This window comes from Ochotona curzoniae, unplaced genomic scaffold (genome assembly GCF_017591425.1).
Source record: "Ochotona curzoniae isolate NIBS_2020 unplaced genomic scaffold, NIBS_Ocur_1.0 scaffold_4763, whole genome shotgun sequence".
Lineage (NCBI taxonomy): Eukaryota > Metazoa > Chordata > Mammalia > Lagomorpha > Ochotonidae > Ochotona > Ochotona curzoniae.
The window spans coordinates 3,041,495-3,066,917 of NW_024467123.1; the positions used below are offsets into that span (position 1 = coordinate 3,041,495).

Below are 25,423 nucleotides of genomic sequence, written 5' to 3' on the forward strand. Positions count from 1 at the left end.
TTTAGCCACTAGGCTACCACACCAGACCTGGAATGTGGACATCTTAACCACTAAGCTCTGTAATTGTTGATAGCTGCTGCTGGGTCATTTTCCATGAGGAGAGTTTTGCCCACGAGCTGGCAACACTTCTGGGTGAAGAGTGCTTGGAAGTGCAGTTAGGCTATGAGGAACTGGTGTATGCTTGCCTGGCCATGACTTTCCTTAATGGGTGAAGTTGCCTGTTTGCCCCTTGGGTGATTCTGCAACTGGCTCCGAAGTCTCGTAGGCTGCCAGAAGACTCCTCTTGGCAACCACACCTGCTCAGCTGGAACAGGTGCCAGGAAACAGACATTCTGCCCCAGCAGTCGGGGATCCTGGCACTTTCCAAGGGGGTTCAGCAGGTGTTTTATTTATGTGTGTGTTGCGGGGAGGGTTTATGGAGTATAAACATCCCAGGCAAGGAATCTCCGTGGTATTTTTGGTGCTCTACTGAGACACAGACAAGTCAGGTGTCTGCCGTCCGCTCATTCATCCCTAAGCAACTTAACAAGCCAGGACTGGGTCTTCCCAGGCGCTACTATTGAACTTGAAAGCATCCCACTGTACATCTAGCCCACCTCACTGTGTTTGGCTGAAGGGCGGTACCAGACTTAAGGACGCACGGAGACCTATGAGACAGCCCTTCTGTCCATGGACACTCAGGAACACTGGAAGTCTATGGATCTGATTCTCTGGGCTTCTTGCAGCAAACCTGCTTTTGGCTTCACTGGGAACTTTTTCTTTCCCAGCTCAGGGGAGACGGTCACCAGTGTAACCAGCTTGGCCCCACTGCAGCCCAAGAAGGGCAAGAGGCGCAAGGAGAAGGCTGACGTTCCACCTGCAGTCCCTGCCAAAGGTAGGAGGCGGATGAGCCGGTGCCCACCTGGAAACCATCGGGACCAAGGCGGGGGTGGGCTGGGGATGCGATGAGGCTGTAGGGAACACAACGATGCATCTGAGGACACCGCTGCTGCTGGACCGCCTGTTCTTAGATGGGATGGGGTGTGTTTGGCGCCTTGGGCCCAGCACAGCTTCAGCAGGAAGCATGAGAATGCCTGGAGCATTTCCCGTTCTATTTTCCCCTTGAGCCTGTTGCTGCACGCCTGGTGAGGTGGGGCAAGGGCGTGTCAGCACCTAGGAGGTCTAGCTCGGGGCGAGGGACACTCTGATTTCTTTAACGATGTCAGCCGGAATGGCGGTGCAATGCATGTTGGTTCAAGGGAGTAAGGTGAATTAGTCTGTCATTTGGTTATGATTTAGAGTGATGCAGGCTGGGATGCAAAGTACTTTGGGGGTGCAGAGAGAGGCTTACAAGTCTCAGGGGGACCACCAGTGCCTATAGGTACATAGATCCCTAAATCCCTGGTTCACTGATATATACCATAACAAATTTGAGCTCGATATGGTTATGCAAAGTGAGCCATTGAGTCATAGGGTATGTTTTATCCCTCCATGGGATTTCCCAGGGTGTCTCCTAGGCACCTGCTGAACCCTGGCATGAAAGCTGACCACACAGAGAGGAGCTGGATAGCACAGCCATCTGGGGGAGGCCAGGGAGACGAGCAGCACCTGCTCTGGGCCAGGCACCCTACTGCTTCACTATCTTGTTGGTCCCAGAGTCCAGTGTACTCTATCCTGCAGGAGAGGAAAGTCGGTCTCTGAGAGCTGGGTCGTAGCACTGGACTTCAATGCCTGATCCAAATCTCAAAAAGTTGAAAGACGTCGGGAGATTTCCTGCTCTGTTGAAGGGGGATAGGGAGACACTTCCCCAAAACCTGTTTCCCAGGGACGACCCCAGCCTCACGCTTCTCCGAGCACACCTGACCTCTTGGCAGAGCTGTTCTGTTCACCTTGTTGAGGGGGAGATGAGGGCAAAAGAGCCAGGAGCCCCTCACCCCTGCGCACACACACACACACTGAGGGTCCCCTGACAGTTCCCAGCTCAGAAAGCAGAGTTCTTCCCTGGGGCTGGGAATGGAGCTTCGAGTCTGCGCGAAGCCGGTGTAAACCCTTGCCCTTCTTCCTCAGCTCCAATCGCCACCACCTTCCACAAGCCGAAGCTGCTGAAGCCACAGAGGAAAGTCGCGCTGGTGAGTACCCCACTCCATGAGGCTTTGCACACCCCAAGGGCCCAACAGGACCCTGGAGTGACCCCAGATGTTCCAGAAGCCCTGGGGAATCTTTGGGCCACCTGAAGGGCAAGGCCTGTGTGGTCTCTCTCCCTGGGTCAGACGTGAAATCTGCTTCTCTCCAGGCTAGTTCCCAGAGCGACTTTTGCAAAGCTGTAATGGAATCTTATTTTTTTCTTCCGTTATGAATACTTTTGTCCAAAGAGAAGGAACCTGGGCATACTCAGCTATGTAGGAAATGAAATACAGACCTGTCTGTGCAACTTTACTTTGTAAATGTCCCCGAAGAACCTTTCAGAAAATATTTCTAGGTTCACAAGAGTTGTCGTGCAGAGTTCCTCTGTACCTTCTGTGTCATCTGCCTTGACACGTTACATAACTGTGGTGTGTTTATTGGAACTAAGGAAGCAATTTCTGTGCCTTGCTGTGACCCACACCCCAGACTACAGTGGCATCCTGGCAGTTTCCCACATGTTCCCTGTCTGTTCCAGAATCCACTGCGGGATGTCACCTTGCATGAGTTGTCACCCTCTTTCCTTTCCTCCAAGCTGCGACAGGTCTTCTGTCTTGGAAGAGTAGCGACTGCTTGTTGGTTTGAATGCTCCCCCAGTGTGGGTTCCTCTAGGCCTGGCTGATGATCAGAAATGGGATGCTGAGGCACGGCAAGTTAGGAGGCTGTGTGGGATGCCCGCACGTTGGGACTACTGGCATTGAGTCCTAGCTGCTCTGCTTCGGATCTGGCTTCCTGCTTCTGCGCACCTGGGAGGCAGCAGGTGCTGGCTGAAGTGCTCGCATCTCTGTCCCCTCTGTAGAGACCTGGCTGACATCCCTGCTACAGGCTCCAGCCTCGGGCCAGCCCCAGCCGTTAGAGGCATTTAGGGAGTGAATTAGCAGATGGAGAATCCCTCTGTCTCAGAATAAAGGGGTGCAGTCCCCTTGTCAGACATCATATTGGGGACACATGATGTCATTGTGTCTTCATGACACTGGCGTTCGTCACACTTGCACCGTGAAGGCCCCATTGTCCAGTCGCTTCACCGTAAGCTTGGGCTTCCTCCCTTTTGCTTTCTCTACCAGTTACAAGCCAGTCCTCTGTGTCCCAGTGCACACTCAGAGTGAGGCGAGTTACCTGCATGGCAACAGGTACTCTTGGGGAAGTGTGCTAAAGCCCTGAGAACACACTCTACTTTCCCTTGAGGTTTTGCCCAATAAGTTCGCATTTATTAGTGGATTTTTGCTTAGAGTTGTTTACTAATGTTCATTTCCTCTTTTTTTTTCCCCCATAAACTTGCTACATTTGTTGTTTGGATTCTTCAGTGGATGAGAACAGTTCCTGTTTCCTGGTTTGTTTATTATTTTCTTCATATATGGATCTGAATGCCTGGACACTTAAGTTTTTGTTCATTTTCAATCATACTGTTATTTAGTTTGTTGCTGGTAATTTTCAGCCGTGTGTGTGAGAAAGAGAGAGAGAGAGAGAGAGCAGAACTGTCATGACTGTGATAAAATGTGTGTGGCCTGCAAGGGTCGTGTACTGAAGTCCCATGGGTGTTTGTCAGCAAAGTGCTTCTGCATGTCATCTTACTTCCTTGTTGTTCTCTCCTCAGCTTAGTATAGAAATAAAAAGCCAGGAATCTGTTGCAGACAGAAAAGTTTATTTGGGAAGGGATCAGGTGAGCAGGGCAGGGAGAGGGAAGGGGAAGCACCTCTGGAGAGAAAGCCAGGAGGTGGGGTGCCTCTGGGGAGAGCCACCAAAGGTTTGAGGAAGGGTCTTGGGATTTTAAGCATTCCCTGACCCCTCCTTGTTGGGCGGGAACCTACAGGTAAGATGTTCCCCATTGGTGGTCTCTTAACCAGTTGGGAAATGAATGGGCAATCTGGTGCCGCCCACCTGAAGGTGTGGCCAAGACCCCAGCAGGCCTGCATGGTCTGACTTGTCACAGGATTCCTCTCAAGTGTTTCTTACTTTTTCAGGATGCATTTATTTATTTGAAAAAGTTGAGAGAGAGAGAGAGAGAGAGATCATCTACCCACTGCTTCACTGACTAAATGGCAGAGAGAGATCGTCCACCTGCTGGTTCCCCAGCCAAATGGCCACAAAGGCTGGAGCTGAGCCAGTGTCGAGTCAGAAGCCAGGCACCCTCTCTGGGTCTCCCATGTGGGTGCAGGCATCCAAGCACGGATCCATCATCCACTGCCTTTCTTAGGTACATTAGCACAGAGCCAGGTAGGAAGTAGAGCAGCTGGGACCCCCAAATGGCGCCCCTGTGGGATACCAACCAGCACCACAGGCGGTAGCTTTCCTTGCTGTGCAACAGTTCCAGCCTCCTTGATCCTCAGTTTTAAGGGCATTGCCTGAGTGCTTCCCATCTCTATGGTATAGCATCGAGAGCTTTCCCTGGTTCACGGTCTGGTGGCCCCTGTCTCTCCTTTATGCATTAAACATAAACAAAATCTGGTTGTACCCTCGCTTAGGTCCAGATTGCTGTCTTAAGCATTTTTTTTTTATTGTTGTTACTTATGGAAAGATTAGATTCCACTGTGTTTTCAAAATAACTGCTCGCATGCTTGTGTTGTTGACTCTTTGTCAGTGTTTGTTTGGGCTGGCCTGCTTCTTTGGCTGGAGACTCAGGAAATTCTTAATCTTCCCTTCGAATTACAGGGTGGTCATGTGTGTTTCAAAAGCATTTTTCAACATTTTATGGAAGCCGTCCCCATAGCAGCTGTTTAACCACCGAAAGAGCCTTTGATCATTTTTGATCATTTGAGAGTTTAAACTTTTTATCACAGAGTCGCCAGGAAGGAGTCCATGTGTGTGTGCACCACTTTGCACCTGTAGCGATCACACAGTCGTGGAAAGAGCTGGCGTCACCTGGGCCTTGGGCTAAGCAGCCGATCCAGAGACAGAAATAGCAGGCCTGCCGTCTCCAGGTTTGGGTGACCCTCGAGATGTACTGCCCCGGGAGGCTGGCGTTGACCTCAGTCTCAGTTTGGTAGCTATTGATGTCTTTGATCAATACATCTTGGTGGTAGTTGAAGTCAGTAGCTACCTGTTGACTCGCACAGGACTTAGTGAGTCACTTAGAAAAACACCTGGGAGCAATACATAGAGATTTATTTATTTTTTATTGGAAAGGCAGACTTTTTTGTTTTTAAACAGAGAGAAGGGGAGTTAGAGAAAGATCTTCCATTTGCTGGTTTATTTCCCAAATGACCACAATGGCTGGAGCTGAGCCAGGAGCCAGAAACAACTTCTGGGTCTCTCGCACGGGGGCAGGGTCCCAAGGATTTGGGCCATCCTCTGCTTCTTTCCCAGGCCACAAGCAGGGGAACTGGATTGACACAAACTGGTGCCGAATGGTATCCCGGTGCTTATAAGGGCGGGATTAGTAATGAGCCATCAAGTTGGCCAAGAGCTATTATTTGATACACTCGTGGCTCTGTGGGTGGCGCTGCAGCTCATCCACGAGCACACACTTGCCAGGAACCCGTGATTGATTTGTTTTGATACTTTTGTTGCCTTACTGTCAGCCAGTGACTGACTGGGAGGCTGAGGGGGGAAGCAGCAGGAGATGGGTGTCTGCCAGGTGGATGCAGGAAATATCAGTGTGGCCAGAGTGGAAGAGTCTTCAACATCCCCAACATGAACTGATGGGGGCTGGAGAGGGGGTGGGCAGTGCTGACCTCAGCCGGCTGATACACCTGCCCCAGGACACCTGAGAGCCTCACCCCTCTTGCAGATTCCCCTGGGTAGCTGGAAGGACCAAGCCACTCCTTGCTCATCCTATGGGCTGCTGTGAGCCACACGCTGGGGATATAGAACCATGAGGCCCAGTACGAGCGTCCTGGCTGCTTGGGTCCCAGTGCGGGTCTCATAGCCGTTCTGTCCTTTCATCTTCTGCTTTGCTGCTTAGGGATTTTTTTTTCTCAAGCACAACTCCACCCATGCCATCCTACTCTCTCCATCACCCTCACCTTGACTTCTGGAAGAAGCACAGCTTCCTGTGGGTGGCCGCCAGCCCCTCAACCTCCTGGCCCCAGGCACTTGCCACCTGCACCTGCCGTCTGCCTCGTCCTCCCGCAGAGCTGGTTTATAGTTCTAGCCCGTGGCCCCTCATTCACTCCCTTTGGAGGCCTCCTGCCCCCAGGTGTCCAAGTTGTCTTGCTTGATGCCGAAAAAGTGCTGTTTTCTAAAGTAGTGTGGAGAGGCTCTGGTGTTGCTGCTTCCTGCCTCACTGTTGTCTAAGTCTTGTGCTGTGGGTAATCCTGGATCACCCAGAGTCACTCTCAATCCCTTCTCCACCACTGACTGCTGTCCCCTCTGGCGGCTGCTTCTCCATCCCCCTAGAATGTTGACTGAGAGAGCCAATACTCTCACAGGTTAGCTATGCCACCTTCTGGAGGTTCATGCCAACTCCAGACCGGCTCTTCTTCTTTAAAATTGTGTTTTATTTGAACGAGTTAGAGAGAGAGAGAGAGAGGCCTTCCATCTGCTGTTTCCCTCCCCAAATGGCCACAACATCTGAAGATAGGCTGAAGCCAGGAGCCAGGCGCTTCATATGGGTCTCCTATATGGTTGTAGGGGCCCAAACATCCAATACTGCTTGCCAGGTCACTAGCAGGGAGCTGGATTGGAAGTGGAGAAGCCCGGGCGTGAACTGGTGCCCATGTGCGGTGCCAGTATCACAGGTGGTGGCTTAACAGGATCTTCCACAGTCAGTCCCCAGAGCAGCTCATCTGATTGTTAACTAGACACAGACACCAGAGAAACACCATGGCACTCGTCACCTTCCCTTCCAGCTGCTGTCGCAGAATATTCTACTCAGTCCACATCCCCATCATTCAGGTGTGTTGTTCCTCACCCCTGTCCACCGACCCTTGGAACCTGTGTGATGGCTCAGGATGCCAACGCATGCCCCTTTCCTCCACCCCGATGCCCTGGCTAACTCACGTGGCCACTTCCTTCCAGTTCCACAGGCCCCGTGTCGTCTCTGCGGGGCTCCTACTGCACCTGACTCACCTGGGTTGTCATACTGCCTGTTCTACACCAGACTTCCTGTTCTACACCAGGCTTCAGTTGCTTACCCATATGACTTCAATTTCTGCCGCACAGAAACCATGCGTGTCCTCTTCCCAAATTGACCCTTCAGTTTTCTAGAAACTTTTAAAAATTATTTTATTTATTGATTGGAAAGGCAGAGTTACAGAGAGGTAGATGGAGAGAATATTTCGTCTGCTGGTCTATTTCCCCAGGTGGCTGAGATGGTCAAGGTTGGAGCCAGCCAGGAGCCTGCAGCTCCATCTGCATCTCCCACGTGGGTGCAGGGACCCAAGCACTTGAACCTTCTTCCACCGCTTTCCCAGGTGCATTAAGAAGAAGCTAGATGAGAGGTGGAGCAGGTGGGGCTCCAGTTGGCACTCACTGGGTGTCACAACGGGTCCCAGAGACTTACTTGCCCCGGAATCCCCCAAATTTTTAAACTCTGCTGTTTCCTCTCCCATAACCAGCAAGCTCAGAGCTTGAAGGGTTGCAGAAAGGAAGTGGTTAGTTCCAGTGTCACGACTTGCTTCTCTGTTGCTTGTTCGGAAACCAGAGGAGTCAGATTAGGCTCTCCACAGGGAGAGAACCCCCGAGCCTGGTGGCCAACAAGAAGTCCCTTTTTCCTTTGTGGCTTTGTCGTCTCCATTGAGAAGGCAACCCCAAGGGCCGGAGAGCTGGGCTGCGATCGGTGGCAGGAATGGGCTCGGTGGCCCCTTCGGTGCCAGTGATAGAATTCCAAGAGGAATCTCATAATAAGCCAGATCCCAGCAAAATTACTTCCAGAGGACACACATTTTAGGTTTCTTGAAGGATGTTTATAATAAGCCAGAGAATTTCTCTTGTTGTCGTTAATGTGCCAGAACTGGTTTCAGTTAAATTTTACATGAAAAGGATATATTAACCTGCGTAAAATACGTTCATCATCTCGATTTAAAATTAAAAAGAAGGGGGGGGGGGAACCCACCACCACATGTACAATATATTGCCCCCAAATCAAAGCCATGGGAAAAGCACACAAACTTCGCTTGCAGTTTACATGTTAGTGCCATTTTTTTTCCAGAGATAAAAATTCTATGCTCCCCTCGGTACACATGTACAAGTCATTATTGTCACCGCGAGTTATGTCTGTCGGCTGGAGGGAAGCAGGAATGGCAAGACTTCCGAAGGAGGGGAGACAGGCAGGCAGGAGCCACAGGCTTACACGGTCTCTGCCAGCCGGATGTGGTCTCCCCCAGGCCGTCCCCACAGGGCAAATGAGGCTGCTCTGAACTTGGGTGCCTTTGAGGCCTGCAGCAGGCACCCTTCACAGCCTGGTCCCTCTGCTACCTGGTGGCCGGGCCCACCAAGAGTTGCTGGAGCCTCTGATGTGGTTGATGAGGGACTGAGGGAAAGGGGAGAGAGGCTGGCGCGATGCGGGCGCAGCACGCGTACAGGAGCCCCCTCTGTGCTGTAGGTGCTGTCGGCCGCCTCCTGCTCCAGGAGGTGCCTGGAGAAAGGAGGTGACCGTGGCCTTGACCCCCTGGGACTGAAAGTGTGCATCCCTCTTCTGTGCCCTACATCATCCATTCACTTGTGGCGTTTTTCCACTGCTTCGTCTAGTCATTACCCATCACCCGCCCAGTGCTTGAGCATCCATAGGTCCCATGTTGGAATTGACTGAAAAAGGCAAATAGATGGTTGGAGAGATGCATGGGAGCTAGGGGATGGCCCAGGCCTGTAAGTGACCCCTCCTTGTGGAATAGCCCACCCTCCATCCAGAGGTCCCTAGGTGTAGGTGGCAAGGTCTGTCCCTGGTGCCCGTAGGAGTGAGTGCCTGCTGCCCACGGCCCCTCCTCAGAGCGGGGGCTTGTTTTCCAGCTCAGCTCAGCTGATTTGCTGCCCTTAATTGGGCACTTTATTTCTGAGATCATGGCACTTCTGGGAAATTGTGGTTTTCTTTTTTTTTTTTAACTTTTCACTCTGTTTTATTTTTGTAATCTCATCTCATGAAACAATCTCATTTCTGTTCACATTTGATTTTTTTTTTAAGCCTCTCTCATTTTAAACTTCAGTTTTGAGCACAGAGTGCCTCAGGGTTGTTATTTAAAGACTTTCTTGATCTGAAATGAAGAATCCTGGAAATGAAGTGCCATTTTTGGAAGGCAAGGGGAAAAAAAAGCATCCACCTATTTCTGCCGTCAAGCGAGGTGTTCAAAATACCAGGCAGATAGGAAGAAACGTCTGTGGGAAACGCTGAGTTCACAGCATACAAAGTGTTTAAGGGCATGTGTATCCCCTGGCCAGATTCCATTCCGAGTTGCTGGGATAGTTTCCGGCAGGTCATCATCAACAAGCAGAAAGCAGTCCGACTGGATCCGTGGAGGAGGGTGAGAGTGCAAGTGGACGCTGAGGAAGTCGTCAGCTCAGCTGCTCGTGTCTGCCACACTGCTCTACATGTGGTCTTCAGGCTTGGCTCGGGTCCTATATGCACCCTCTGTGACCTGACACCACCGTGATGGTGCTCAGGGTGGTGACAGCAGTGGTGGTGATGTTGGGTTAGGGTGGATTATGGTGATGGTGGTGGTGGTGATGGTGGATTATGTTAATGATGGTGGTGGATTATGGTGATGGTGACGGTGGTGGTGATGCTGGCAACAGTGTTGATTATGATATGATAAAAGGGGTGGTGGTGATGGTAGTGGTGATGGTGGGTTATGTTGGTTATGGGGTCGTGGATTATGGTGATGTTGGTGGTGATGGTGGTGGATTATGGTGATGGTGGTGGTGATGATGATGGATTATGGTGGTGACGGTGATGATGATGATGTGATGGGGGTGATATAATGGTGGTGGTGATGATGACAATGTGACCATCCCACGTGCAGACACACGGGACAACCCTTGTTATCTGAATCTCACAGATGAGGTAGGGGAGTCACAGCATGATAAATCTTACAACTCTGAGGTGGTACAATTCACCCAAACAAGTCATGTGGCCTCAGGTTCCTGTTGTTTTTCCACAGTACTCTGGGCTCATCACCTCTTGCCAAAGGCACCTGCCGACTCTCAGTGTATATTCTGTACTGCTCTCACTGCACAGGTGGAAACATGACGAGACTAGAAAGGGAGTGTGTGGACAAACACAGGAGTAAGCTGACAATTTGGTAATGCAACCGTAGGGAACTTTCTTCCTTGGCCTCTCATTTCTCTGAGGAGGTCCCTGCTAGGAATGTGGCGCATCTTCTTCTAAACACTTTTTCTAAAACATATGCCCAATCTAGTTTATCACATACAGCTGACCCACACTCATTGGAGCTCATGGTAATGCATTCTGTTGGCTCCGTTTCTGTATGTCAGGTTCCATGGCTATATTGCAGTGGTTGGTTCTTCATGCAGTGTTAACGTATTGAACTGTTTTCTCCTTAGCAGTGAATTAGACACATCCTCCTACATTAGTAAGTAGAGATCTGCCCCATTCTTGTGTCCGAGGCGCAGGATCTCAGTGGCATCATGACTCCAATCGGCTTCCAGCTCACATCTATTTAATTGCTCCAGTTCTTCAGGATTTACCCATCACTTCTTTAATGTATTTGCACAGGACAGAATTTTGCAAATGGGGTTATTATGCAGAAGCATAATCTCATTCTCAATTTTGATGGGTCTTATCTGACTTCCAGAACTATTTTTTTTTCCACCTGATTGTCTCACAAAAGATGAAAGTGGCCATTTCCAGGACCGACATGATTGTGTAGAAGGCTGTCTCGTGCAGCGCTGGCATTCCATAGAGGCGCAGGTTCATATCCTGGCTGCTCCACTTGCTAGTCAGGTCTCTGCTTATGGCCTGGGAAAGCAACCAAGGATGGCCCAGCTCCTTGGGATCCTATACCCATGTGGGAAACCTGGAGGAGGCTCCTGGCTCCTGGTTTGGGATCGGCTCAGCTCCAACCATTGTGGCCATTTGGAGCATGAACCAGCAGATGAAAGATATTCTCTCTTTGATTCTCCTCTTCCTGTAAAATCTTTCAAATAAACATAAATAAAGCTTTTTTATAAATAGAGGAAAAGTGACCATTTCCTCAGCTTCTCTCCCACATAGAATATCTATTTATCATCTGTCTATATCTGTCAGCCATTTCTATTTATCATCCATCTGTCTGGCTACCTACCTATTAATCCTACTATATGTGCTGATGGCTATATCTTTGTATTCTAAACTATAAAGCTGGAAGCTCTACAAGTTTTTTCTGGCTCCAAGCAGTAGAAAAAGAAAGTCCTACTTCTCTGTGAAATGTCTTCCTGGAACCTCTGGAGAAGACAGGCAGTGATAAAGAATTCTGCTTGTTGCAGGCAGGGGGGCGGGAAGGGGGAGAGATGCCTCCCCCAGTCCCACCTTCCTTACGCCAGGGATATGACTTTTTCCAATGGCAGTGGCTGAATGATTTTCTTCTATATTATCCTATTCAGTTGTGGGAACACGAATAGTGTATCCTATGTGCCAAATCTTACCCGAATCGGGCATATCTTAGGGGTGGAGGTTACGCCCAGCAGCATCCAAGGAGTGGAGTTGGAGGTCAGTGTGGTGACAGGAGGTCACGTGTGGTGATGCACGTTGGAGCTTTGTTTCCTGGAGAACCCGATGGCCCACATCTTCCCACACCCCCTGGATGCAACAGGGAGCAAGTTGGACACAGTCACAGCTTTTGGTGGAGGCTCGGCTCGGGCACCAGCCGACCTTGTGTGCGCATCCTTGCCTTCATTTCTGCATGTGTCAATGGGGTGACACCTTCTGGAGGTGGTCACCTCTGTTCTCAGTGCAGTTAGCACGAGACCGTTCTCAAGATGCACTCTGTTAAGGGTCCTTTGAATTTGGAACTCAGAGGTGTGATGCGTATTTGCTCTGTTTGGGATTTCTCAGGAGTTCATTCCACCCAACCCAGGCCAGCAAACCTGGATGGGACAGTGACGTTTTCAGCTCCATCCAAGGATCTCTCTCCTGAGTTCCAGATCCTTTCTAAACCCTCTGTTGCCATGTTAGTAGTCACTGATAGCCGTATGGAGGCTTGGGGGGGGGATTAGGATGAGAGCAGGTGCAGTCCCTGGGTATACAGACGGCTCAAACACAAGGAACAAGTGGCGTGTTTTGCGCCTTTGAGAGTGTACGGTTCCGTTTGTCTGTGGAGCCCCATTCAGATCTCTAAGGCACGCCTCAGGCATGAGTGACAGTCTGGGTCTTGTGCACAACTGAATTCTAGCCTCGCCATAGGTGAGGATACCGCTACAAGATAGGACTCGGGCCAGAGGTTCCAGCAGACCAGTGCCCTCCATGGTAATGTCAAGAAGCTCTGGTGGGACTTCCCTTCTACCCTAGCCAGCACTCAGCTTCATGCTTCCACCTGCCTGGCAGATACTTCCAACCAGGGATCTGTTGCTGCTGAACATTCAGCCTGGCCAGAGCAGAGCCTGCAGTCTTGTCACCCCCATCCAATGCCAGACAGGATTACACCTGCTCCTGTGTTGGAGGCAGGGGAGACTGTGGTCACATGAAAGCATCCTTTTTCCTTCCCTCCATTACCATTGGTGGGAGCCATTCTCTTTGCCTTTTGCCTGGAGCATTCTGAGGCTTCGTGTTCTCCAGACCAGGTCGGGGAAAAGTCAGGAAGATGGAGTCTGCTGCTGTCTTCCTCCTCCTTCTTAGTCAGAGCTCATGCTGCCCACTGCGTAGCGTGGACCTGTCACAAACCCCTGTTACAAACGCCTTGTTGCCAATGACCAACTTCACTCCTTGCCCCATTGGGATCTCAAGCCTCCTTCCGTAGAGGCGGTGGTAGGGCTCCATCGTCATGGACTTGACTATACACTTGTGAGAAGTGCCTACAGCCCTGGGGGATGTGGATCCTGGCAGGGGCCCCTGGCTTTGAATCCAGATCTCACCCTGTTGGTGAGATCATGACCAGTTGACATTGGCCGAGTTCTGGTCTCAGAAGCTCTCATGCTTGGCCACCACCCCCCAACTCACTTCACCACAGCCACCCCTAGTCGTGTTCTTGGGTGTTTCAGTTCCTGCATCAGAGAACTCTACATTTTTTCGTTTCATAATCAGCTCACATAAAATTAGAAGACCAGCTGGCCAATCCATGGAGCTCAAAATTGAAGTCGAGTTCATATCCCAGGCCCAGGTTGCTTCTAAGTAGGACCAGTGAAGAACCATGGTGACCTTTGCATTCCTGGTGACTCACCGAGGGCCTGCTGTTGAACAGCGCCTTGCCAACAGCCTCAGTGGCTCAGGGTTGCAGGTGCAGTAGCTGTTACGAGGGGAGTTTGTTTTACCAGTTACTCCTCTGTTGAATAAAACATGAGCACTTATCTTGAACAGAGTGGGGGTTTGCACCCCTGAGAATTCACAATTCCCCCTTGAGCCAATAGATTCCTGATACTGCAACTACACAAGTGCAGTCACTTTTTTTTTTTTTTTTTTGACTCCAAGGTGATGTAGTCGAAACATCCCATGTCCCGGGCATTGATCTGCTGCTACGATAATGCTATTACTCAATTGAACGTTTGGCATTGGAGAACTTGCAGTAGCGGCAATTGCATTTTTTTTTCCCCTTCACTGCTGCCACTTAATTCAACTTGTGCATCCGGCTGCCGTCTCCGGGAGAGTGCGTTGCTTTGCAGGTGTCTGTGTAAGGGGAGGTTAAATCTCGCTCTTCCGGCAGAAATGTTAACTTTCAGATCCAGTCGTGGGCGCGTACTCAGAATGTGCCCCAGCAGCCCACAGGGAGCTCAAAGTCCCCGGTGTGTCCCACCTCTGAATTCCTTGGTGTTGGTTACTCCTTCCTTGTTGACAGTTTCCATAATCATCATACGCAGGAGTTGGGGGAGGGAAGGCGTGGGTTCTTGGTGGCAGATCCAGCCTGGAAGCCTCTTGGGTTGTGATGTGTCACCCTTGGCAGAAGACAAGGATGCAGGATGATGGGGCATCTGCAGCTCTAAGCCTCGCAAGGCTCTTGGAGTGCAGGTGTAAGGCCCACCCGCATTTGAAAGCCGGTCTGTGGTCACTCTTTCCTAATTGTTCTCAGATGGGAAGTGGGGCTATGTGAAAATTCTAACCAGGCTCATCAGCCACCTACAGAAGCTCAACTTCGAGTCCAAGGGGTAGGGGTGGGGATGGGGAGGCAAATATTTGACCTAGCACAGGGAGGGAGGAAATCCAACCCATGGGCTGTTTAATAAGACCCTGGGAATCATTTGTTCTGGTCCTACCTGGGGTACCGAGGAAGGAGACCCAGAGCAGATCCTAGGGGCTGCTGTGAGCCTGTGGCAGCTGCAGAAGACACAGAATCACCAAGAGCCTTCCCTGAGGGTTTTGCCACCAGCAGGTCGGGAAGGTCCTGGGGTGATCTTGTCCCGGCTCCTGTCCTGAGCACCCCCATCCTACCCCCAAGCTCTGCTGTTGGCTGTACACTTTGTCCTGCCTTGAGGACGGCAGGCAGGGCTGAGAGCTCTGCCAGACCTCATTTGCATCCTTGACCTTGAAACATGTTGGCGTTTGGAGTAGCATCTGCAGGCCTGAGACAGGGCCTCTGCCACTACCTATGACATCATTATGTAGGTCTCAAAAGGTGCCCTTGCTGTGGGCGTTTGGCCTACAGGTTGAGCTGCCCACGGTGTCCCATCAGACTTCCTGACTTCCGCCTCTGGTTTGGCTTTCTGACTCCAGCTGCCTTGCTGAGCTGACTGAATACCTCTCACCCACGTGGGGCACCTGGATGGACTTCCTGGGTCCCAAAGCTTTGGCCTGGTCATGCAGGCATCTGGGAGTGAACCAGCAGATGGAAATACATCTTTCTTCCTCCCTCCCTTTCCTTCCTTCTTTCCTTCCTTCCTTCTTTCTTTCCTTCCTTCCTTCCTTCCTTTCTTCCTTCCTTCCTCTCTCTCTCTCTCTTCCCCTCCCTCTCCTTGCGTTCTTTCCTTCTTCCTTCTCTCTTTTTGTTTCTTTTTTTTAAGATTTATTTATTTATTGGAAAGTCAGATATACAGACAGGAGGAGAGACAGAGAGGAAGATCTTCCGTCCGATGATTCACTCCCCAAGTGAGCGCAATGGCTGATGCTATGCTGATCCGAAGCCGGGAACCAGGAACTTCTTCCGGATCTCCCACAGGGGCACAGGGTCCCAAAGCTTTGGGCCGTCCTCGACTGCTTTCCCAGGCCACAGGCAGGGAGCTGGATGGGAAGTGGAGCTGCCGGGATTAGAACCAGCGCCCATATGGGATCCCGGGCGTTCAAGGCGAGGACTTTAGCTGCTAGGCCACACCGCTGGGCCACCTTCCTTCTTTCTTATCTCACTCAAATTATGTGTTTCCAAAGGCACTGACACGTCACAGATACCACCTCTACAACCATATCCCTGTACCTCTTACACATCTTGGCAGAGCTGAGGGTAGCCTTAATTCTAGCCACCTGGGGAGCTGCTGGGACCCAGGGTCCTGTGCCTGGCTGGGGTTCAGAGACCTTTCCCTTCTCTCCTCCCTTGGTCAGAGTGGGGTAGCGGGGCAGCAGAGCCCTCCTACAGCAGGTGCTCACCCCTCAGATGGAGCCAGCCACTCCCGGCCTCTGTGCTGCCTCCACTGGCTTCCGTCTTGCACTGTGGCCAAGAGCCCTGCCTTGCCCTTCCTGGTCCAAGTGCCAGAGCACTCTTAGTCCCGGGTCAAGGCCATGTCATGGTAGGGGATGACTGCTCTATGAGAAAGTCCTAGAACCTCTTCACTCTGGTCTCTCTCCCCACTAACTCCAGGGTAAATGCCTTGGACCTTCCTTGGTCTCTGTCCTGCCCTGGGGAGGCGTTGTTGCCTCCTCTGGTGTTGACAGAAAATGCACTGATGCCCTTCTCTCTAGCAGTTCACCCCTTCCCCCGGGGGAACTTTCTTTCCCCTTCTTCTCCTTGATCCCCACTTTGACTACCATGTGTTTGACCTGTACTGACCTGACTACCCTTGCACCCTCAATAGTAGGATGGGAGGACCACTACTGTGGTGCAGTGGGTTAAGCTTCCATCTGTGATGTTGTGATCTCATATGAGCTCTGGTTTGAGTCCCGATTGCTCTGCCTTCAAACCAGCTCCCTGCTGATGAAGTGGGGAAGCAGTTAAAGATGGCCCAAGTGCCTAGGCCTTCCACAACACACGTGGGAGACCTACACGGAGTTCCAGGCTAATGGCTTCACTGGCCCAGTCCTGGCTGTTACATCCATCTGGGAAGTGAGCAAGCGGCTGAAAGGTCTCTCCCTCTGCCTTTCCAATAAATAAATGAATCTTTAAGGAAAGAAGAGTAAGATGGGGCCTTGCTGAGGAAGAGACCTTGTTGGGGCCAGCAACACATTAGGAATTACCAGGATGCTTCTAGATTCCTCCGCAGGGAGCACTTCCTGCTTCCCATGTGCCTGAACGGCCCTGGGCGCCAGGGTGACTTTGTTTTAGCTAAGCTCCAAGCGAGGTTTGTCCACTCTGGATTGCAGTGAAGTTGCATCACCCGAAAAACAGGTGGCCTCTGCAGCAGCTCCCCGACCTGGCTTTTGTCCCTTGCAGTGGTCAGCAGGGCCCTCACCTGGCTCTGCTCCATTGCCATTATCTACTGTGGGTTCTGCTTTGTGCCCAGTTCTTCGAACAGGTCCTGCCGATGGGGCCAACAGCCCCTCTCCCCTGCTTTTCCCATGCACCCAAGACTTCCAGCGAGATGCCAGTGCGAGAAGGGAGCATGGCAGGGAGGGAGTAGACACTTGCCCCCTTTTATTGGCTATTAGGAATTTATTTCCAGTTAAACAAGCTGGAGGATGTAATTAGGCGCATGGTTGACAGTGCCGGCCAAGTGCACCTGCCAGGAAAACAATGGTTGTTGTTGTTTTGTTTTTTTTTTAAAGATGCCAAGAGCTGACGTTCCGTGTCTCCTCTTGGAACCTGTAGCCACGTCACAATTCGAGGCCTCCCGTGTGCTGCCTCATATCTTCAATCAAATTATTACATTCCAGAAATATGCATAAGGGAAATGGTTCTACACATTTTTATCGTGGGCTGTTGCTTGTAGCGGTAATTGAAGTACCTTTCCCACTTATGAAAGTACTAATTTTATTTGTTTTTATTGCTTTTCCAGATGCAATTATTTATTTAGTGTGCTTTGGCTTGATGAAATTATGTTTACTATAGGAACATCATAAAAATGTATGAAAACAACACATCCGCCAAGCCAGCCTGGTGACCTGTATTGAGAAAGCTAGTGTTATTTTTCATATCCACATGTAATGAAATAACTTAAGAATAAACAGATAATCTACACTAGCAAACAATGCAATTTCGCGATAACACAATAAAGCACCTGGACAATGTGATTTTATAAATCCTGGCTCTAAAATTTACATGAGTTGGGTTTTGAGTGCCTTTTTGAGGACACATGGCATTTCTAAATGGAATCATTATAATGTGAAATGCAATGAAACCTAAAGGCAAGAGCGTACAGGGGCTCTGTGTCGGATGCTGAGAGTGGGTAGCGAATGAGAGACGTGTGGGTCCGAGCACAAGCAGATAGCGCCAGCCTCATGAAGAACCTTAACCTTGCGCTTGGAAAAGGGCTGCAAAGTTGATGCAAGTGGCCTGCCAGAAGGCTGGGTTTTGAGGATTTTTCCGTCTGCTTTTCAGTCTGTCTTTATGCTTCTTGCTCTCAAAACATTACAGGCCTTTGGCTTTTGCACTCTTGTCAAGGAACTTGGGCCAAGTGTTAGTGCTTCGCGCGTGTCGAGAATTTCCATGAAATGATCAAGACAGGGACACACAGTTTTTTAAAAAAAAAGTAGAAAAAGGCAAACATCAAAAACAACAGCTGCAAAATCTACAAGCAACAACCAAAGACCCTGAAGGTAACCTGCATTGTAAGTGAGAATGCTTTAAGAATGGCCAGCTTGCGTTTTGAAAAGTGTGAACGGGGCCCGGTGCGGTGGTGCAGTGGTTAAGGTCCTCGCCTTGCACGCCTGGGATCCCATATGGGCGCTGGTTCTAATCCCTGCAGCCCTGCTTCCCATCCAGCTCCCTGCCTGTGGCCTGGGAAAGCAGTTCAGGACGGCCCAAGGCTTTGGGACCCTGCACCCGCTTCGGATCGGCATAGCATCAGCCGTTGCGCTCACTTAGGGAGTGAATCATCGGACGGAAGATCTTCCTCTCTGTCTCTCCTCTCTGCATATCCGCCTTTTCAATAAAAAAATAAATAAATAAAAATAAACCTTTAAAAAAAAAGAAAAGTGTGAACCTGAGTGCGTTAGCGCACAGGGAAGTGCACCTGCCTGCTGCACAGTGCACCAGGTGCCAGCCCAGCCATGCAGTGAAGGGTGAGGCACTCTGCAGCCAGCCTGCTGACTTCCCTTGAGGGCACTGATGGGTTCCCAGGGCCCTGAGGGGTTGCGAAAGTATGTAAAACACATGTAAGTCACATGTGTTTACATAAATGATGGTGAATCATGAAACACACAGAAACTTCCGTCATCTTTGCATCCAGGATCCCACACGAATGGCCCAGTCTCCCCCTGACGTCCGTTTCAGTATTTCTAGGGCTTTACTTATCTCAGAAATATGCCCACCTCTGAAAATTCAATGAAATCAATGTCTGTCCTTTTATTTTCTGTGTGTCACAATGTGATGGTTAAGAAACCCCACGTCTCTTATTATTTCTTTTTGTGGGCGAGGCTAGGTCTCCTAACGTCCTTGTCAGAGGCACGTGTGTGGGGTGTCCTGTGTGTTTCTGGTACGTTCTGCCGTGTGGTGCTTTGCTGTAGTGCACTGATGGTTGGGAGGCAGCGGCCGGCATCTCTGCTGACACACAAGGTCTTTGGATGTGAACTGCAAGCATTTCCGCTGCGGTTTTCATTGTCCTGCAGCCAGACTTACAGACTAATTTTGCCATGTACATTTTTGTAGCGTGAAAGTGCTCACCTCTTTCCTCGGTTGCCAATGGGTTTTGTCATTCTTTCAAATACCTCTCTTAGGGACCAGTACTGGGTTGCAGCGTAGTACCAGCATCCCCTATAGACACTGGTTTCTATCTCAGCTGGATCCACTTCTGATCCAGCTCCCTGCTGCTGAGCCTGAGAAAGCAGCGGAGGATGGCACAAGTGCTTGGGGGACGAGAGCTGCTGGGTCCTGGCTTCAGATCAGCCCAGCTCTGGCCATTGCAGCCATTTGGAGAAGTGAAACAGCAGATGAAAGATCTCTCTGTAACTCTGACTTTCAAATTTTAAAAAATAATAATAAAATAAAATGCCTCCCATACTCTGAGACAATTATCTAACTCCTGCATATCTTCCTGGTGCTTTTCTGGGTTTATTTTCCATAGTAAACATTTTAACTCCTTTGAATTTCCTTGCTTCAATGTTATAAGCAAATGATCCATCTTTCTCTCCACTGGCTGTCTATCCCAATATTATTTATGGAGAAACAATATTTAGGTTAATTCTGATCTTTCTCAAAAGTCCTTTTGGTACACATCTGCTTATCTGCCAATGCCAGAATTTAATTTCAGATTATATATTTTTAATATATCTGCAGTTGGATCCTGAGTTATACTTTAATAATGTTCTTTAATCATGTTGAGAAAATGCATCTCTTTATTCAAAAATCTGCCTTTGACAAAAATGGTTTTGGAAATATTTATTTGCTTGAAAGCTAGAATTATGGGGAAAGAGGGAGAAACAGAGAATAAGAAAGACCTTCCATCCACTGATTCACTCCAGTGGCAACAACTAGGGCTGCAAGGGGCCAAAACCAGGGGCCAGGCAATCCATGCTGGTGTCCCACGCAGGTGCAGGGGCCCAAGCGCTTTCCAGGCACCGTAACAGGGAGCTGGATCAGAAGTGGAGCAGCTTAACCAGCTGACTCATAATTCTGTCCCTTAAAATGGCTTCTTAATTATGTTACATTCTTTTCCAACACATGTAAGATATTCTTAAGGCTTTTTGCATAATCTCTTAGTTGGGTGAATTCTATAAATAGGTTTTTCTCTTCTTAAAGATTTCTTCATTATTATTATTATTATTATTATTATTATTATTATTATTTTGGAAAGGCAGATTTTTACACAGAGAAAGGAGAGACAAAGAGAAAGATCTTCCATCTGCTGCTGGTTCACTCCCCAAGTGGCTACAACCAGCTGGAGCTGAGCTGATCTGAAGCCAGGATCTTCTTCCAAGTCTCTCACACAGGTCCCAGGGTTTTGAGCCGTCCTCTGCTGCTTTTCCAGGCCACAAGCAGGGAGCTGGATGGGAAGTGGAGCAGCCAGGACATGAACTGGTGCCCATGTGGGATCCCTGCACTTGGACCTGGTGAATCAGCCAATTAAGCCAACTGGCCCCTACCAATAGATTTTTCTAGAAAAAAAAAATTGTGTTCCCAAAAGAAAATGACTTATGCATTCTCTGACTCTAAAAACGTTTCGTTCCTGCTGCACCAATAGATGTGAAGTGTCTCCTGGTGATGATCTGGTGCGCATGTCTGAGTCTCCTGTTACCAGAAAAGCCCGGTGGCTTCTCCCCTCAGCTTATCATAGAAATAAAAAGCCGGGAATCTGTTGCAGACAGAGTAGTTCATTTGCAAGGGACCAGGTGAGTGGAGGAAAAGAAAAGGGGAAAACACCTCTCAGGAGAAAGCCAGGAGTTGGGGTACCTCACGAAAGGGGGAGGGAGAGACACGAAAGGGGTCTTGGAAGGATCTTAGGGTTTTAAGCCTTCCCTGACCCCTCCTTGTTGGGCAGGAACCTACAGGTAACATATTCCCCATTGGTGAATCCTAGCCAGTTAGAGATGGGTGGGCAACGCTCGTGCCGCCCACCTGAAGGTGTGGTCAAGACCCCAGCATGCCTGGAAGGTCCTACTTCCAGGTGAGGAATCCGGTGTCGGAATCCGCTCTCTCCATCCTGGATTTAGGACTCCTATGGAAGCATCCGTGGAGCTGGACCACGGGAATTGCACCCACAGGGGACACAGCTCGGTTACGTTGCTGGAGTTACGTTGCTGGAAGGAACAGAGCTGCTCCCGGAGCGCTGCCGGCCTGGCTGCGGGGGCGAGCACTCCCTGACCGGGCATGCTCTTCCTGAAGGTCATGGTGCTTTGAGGTTTCCTGAAGGGCATGTCTGTCATCTGCGTCTCTCTGGGTCACTCCCCGTGAATTCTAAGAATCTTTTTAGCAAGTGGATCGGAGTTGTCCTCTGTTTTGAGCAATGCGCTCCATCTGCCATGTCCCCCTTTGCTCGTTTCCTACGGAAGTGGGTGGCTGCTGTGTCCGGGTTTCCCTTTTGTCGTTTTATTCCTGCTTGGGTGTCTCCCGAACACCAGACTTGTCTTTCCCTTGTCCTGTTTTCTTAGTCAGGCAGCCTGGTTGTATTTATTTCGTTGTTGTTTTTGCTTGTTTTGGATGCTCAGTCTGTTTCCTGCTAGTGTCCGTATTTAAGGCCATGATGTTTTTCCAAGCAGTGCTTTTTGCTTTTAAGATTTTATTTATTTTTATTTGAAGTGCAAATTTTAGGGAAGATGAGAGGCAGAGAGAGAGAGAGAGAGAGAGAGAGAGAGAGAGAGGTCTTCCGTCAGGTGATTTATTCCACAAATGGCCACAGTGGCTGGAGCTGAGCTGATCCGAAGCCGTGAGTCAGGAGCTTCTTCCAGATCTCCCACACGGGTGCAGGGTCCCAAGGCTTTTGAGCCATCTTTCACTGCTTTCCCAGGCCACAAGCAGGGAGCTGGGTGGGAAGTGGAGCTGCTGGAATTAGAACCGGTGCCCATATGGAATGTTTGCTCCACAGGAGGATGACTAGCCTACTCTGCCACCACATCAATGCCACGGTGCTTCTTCTTCTTCTTCTTCTTCTTTTTTTTAATGGTTTGAAACTTTGGTTTTGTACGAGTTGGGGAGTGTTCTGGTTTGGATACTCACTTTTTGGAGTTCGTTTTTGCCTCCACCTTTGTGTTTTCAATTTGATCAGAGATGGTTTGCAGTAGCCTAATATTGAATCATTTTGGGTTAATGTTCTCCATCAACCTGAGGATGAACCCTGACAGAGCCGACCCTGTGGTGCAGTGGGCGAAGCTGCCACCCCGCAATGCTGGCATCCGTACCAGAGCACTGGTGGGCATCCCGGCTGCTCCACTCCAGCTGACTCCTTGTGCACCTAGGAAAGTTCATGGTTCCCCCACCCCTGTGGCAGACCAGGAATGGAGGAGAGACAGAGAGGAAGATCTTCCACCTGCTGGTTCACTCCCCAACGGCCGTAACGGGCAGAGCTGAGCCGATCCGAAGCCAGGAGCCTGGAGCCTCCTCTAAGTCCCCCATGTGGGTGCAGGGTCCCAAGGCGTTGGGCCATTCTGAACTGCTTTACAGGCCACAAGCAGGGAGCTGGATGGGAAGTAGGGCCACCGAGATTGGAAGCAGTGCCCATGTGGAATCCCAGCGCGTTCAGGGCAAGGACTCTCTAGCAGCTAGGCTTTTGCACCAGGCCTGCTGTTGCAATCATTTAAGTAGTGATCCAATGGATGGAGGATCAGTCTCTCTTTCTCTCTCCCTTCATTTCTCCCTTTCTCTAGCATGCTATCTTTAAATAAATCTGAAAGAAAGAAAAGAAAGGAAGGAAAGAAGGAAGGAAGAAGGGAAGAAAAGAAAAGAAGGATGGGGGAAGGAAGAGAGAGAGAAAAAAGGAAAGAACTTGAGTCATGGTTTCTCTTTGCCTAGCAGTGTTCAGTATATCTCTTATTAACTACATTGATGGGTTTTCCTATATCCCTTAATTCCTTTGCTCCACCTGTTTCCTTTTAAGCATCTCCAAAATGCTGTGGGGCAGGGGCATGTAGGCATCTTGTGCGGTGGCTAGGACCCTGGCGTGGGATCCCCCAATTCCCTATCAGGTGCCTGGATATGAATCTCGGCTCCGCCCCGACCCCAGCTTCCTGCACATGAGGTTCCCAGGAGGCAACCTGGTGGCTCACGTCATCTTTGCCGCCCCCGTGCGAGCTTGGGTTCCACGCTCTTGGCTTCAGCCTGGCCTAGAATGGCTGTTCTACTGCGGCAGGAAGCTCTCTCTTTCTCTCTGCTTCCCTCTCTCTGCCTGTCTGACTTCGTGTTCATGAATTCACTGAAGTAGAAGGCAGCCGGGTGCCAGCTGCGTGGATGGAGGTAACACAGAACTGCATGTCACCAACCAAAACCCTGCTTTGTTCTTTCTCAGCCCAAGATCGCCGAGGAGACCTTGACCTACGCCGAGCTGGAGCTCATCAAGCCCCACCAGACGGCCAAGGGCGCCCCCAGCAGCACTGTCTACGCCCAGATCCTCTTCGAGGAGAACAAGCTGTAACACGGCTGCCACTCCTCTGGGCACCTGCGCCAGCCAGCTGTTCACGAGACCTTGGCAGTGCCAGCCAGCTGTTCACGAGACCTTGGCAGTGAAGTCGTTTTCTTTGGTTCTTTTCACTTGAACCTTCTGGAGGCGAGGTGGGGTGGGGAGCCCCTTCCCCCTTGGCCTTTTCAGATGCCTTCGAAGAAGAGGTCCCGGACTGCCCTCCCCCGCCCCAGAAGCACCAAAGGGGTCCCAGCCTTTGATGGATCTTCGCAGGGCAGGAAGTTTCTGGATCCGAGCCTTGAGGCTCGGCAGGGGCTGGGGGGACCCTAACCCTGAGAACATGCCTCTACCCCCGGACATTTTCTTCTGAGCCAAATCCCAAGTTCTCCTGTTACCCTGGGTTCCTGGTGTTGAGAACTATTGGGTCAATGTCAAGCTTCCCGGCCTTGTGGACTCCCACGCCTTCAGCAGGGCTGGCCTGCACAGACAGGGGAATGAACTCCCGAAGAATGCCTTGGTCCCGTCCCCCAACCCTGCCTGTTCCGAAGGGGCCACAAGAGGGACCCACTGCAGCAAGGGGCCACCCCTACCCCCCACAGTGTGCCAAGCCCCCATCAACCCCTTCCTCGGACCCCCACAACTTAGAAAGGTGTCTTCCTCCAGGCTTCCTTGGGGCAGGGGTGTACAGAAAAGCCATGGTCATGCTGGAGACACCCCATTCTGGCCATGTGCCTTGCACGTCTCAGTGTGCACCTGCCGGTGGAGCTGGGTGGTCATCAGGAGCTGCACGCTGCGGGGAGGCCGCTCTGGAATTCAGGACATGTTGAATGTGGGGTGTGCTCTGGGTAGCTATTTTCTGCACACTATGGAAACCCTTTGGCTGGGGCACGGGCAATGTATGTATGATAAATTATCTATTTTCAACACAGTGAGGGCGTGAGTTGGGTCTCTGTGGCTGTGCCACCTTGATTTTCTTCTCCTGAGAGCCTCAGGTGTGACTTGATGGCTCACACTTGGGGGTGAAATGGCGTGATAACGGGTGCCAGGTTTGCTGCACGTGTGCTTGGAATGGGCAGTTCTGCTCGAACCCCCTCTGCAGTTTTGGAATGCAAGGTCCTATGCTGGTGAAAGCTCTTGTCACGGAAAGGAGGATTTCAGAAAATTCATAGGGGAAAAAAAAAATGGAATGAAAAGGTACCTTTATTTTGATGCAGAACTTTTAAAAAATCTTGCCTAGTTTTCTCAGGATACACATTTTCCACAGTTTTTAAAAACCTCTTGCTACTTTACAATGCAAATATTTGGGGGCCTGCATTGTGGCATAGCAATTAAGACATAGCAAGTTAATACACTGTTCTCCTTCCACATGGGCACCGGTTCGAGTCCTGACTGCTCTACTTCCAATCCAATACTTTGCTAATGCACCTGGGAAAACAGTGGAGGATGGCCCAAGTGCTCAGATCCCTACACCCATGCGGGAGACCTGGGTGAAGCTCCTGGCTCCTGGCTACTGGCCTTGGCCTGGCACTGCTTTGGCTGTTGTAGCCAAGTGGGGAGTGAACCAGCAGATGAAAGACCTCCCTCTCTTTGTCTGTCTCCCTTCTCCCCTTAAACTCACAAGTCTGCCTTTCAGATAAGTAAAATAAGTATTTTTTTTTTAAATGCAAGTAAGAGTGTCACTGGAACACTTTCCAAGACCTCACTTGTGGTTTATTGAGAAAAGTCCAAATTGCAAGCAGATGAGGATGTGTTGGAAGCAGACACGGGGCTGCCTTTACAAAGCAGAATCCTGCTCTTCTGCCCAGAGCGCATCTCCTTTCCTCCCTCCCTCCCTCCCCTGGAGGTGATAGGCAGCCCTTGTCACTGTGCAGGGGATCACTGGGGAGCAGCCACCTGCCTT

The 25,423-nt window shown here is 50.3% G+C and overlaps 1 protein-coding gene across 1 annotated transcript in view; it reads left to right on the forward strand.

Moving 5' to 3' along the window:
* Positions 1–23,549, forward strand: part of VSTM4 (V-set and transmembrane domain containing 4) — an 80,349-nt gene extending 56,800 nt beyond the window's left edge. Inside the window, exons 6-8 of the mRNA XM_040970414.1 lie at positions 768–874; positions 2,047–2,108; positions 23,413–23,549. Of these exons, the coding sequence (XP_040826348.1) occupies positions 768–874; positions 2,047–2,108; positions 23,413–23,538 (295 nt within the window). The 3' untranslated portion in view covers positions 23,539–23,549. The remainder of the gene's footprint in view (positions 1–767; positions 875–2,046; positions 2,109–23,412) is intronic.
* The last annotated feature ends 1,874 nt before the right edge of the window (positions 23,550–25,423 follow it).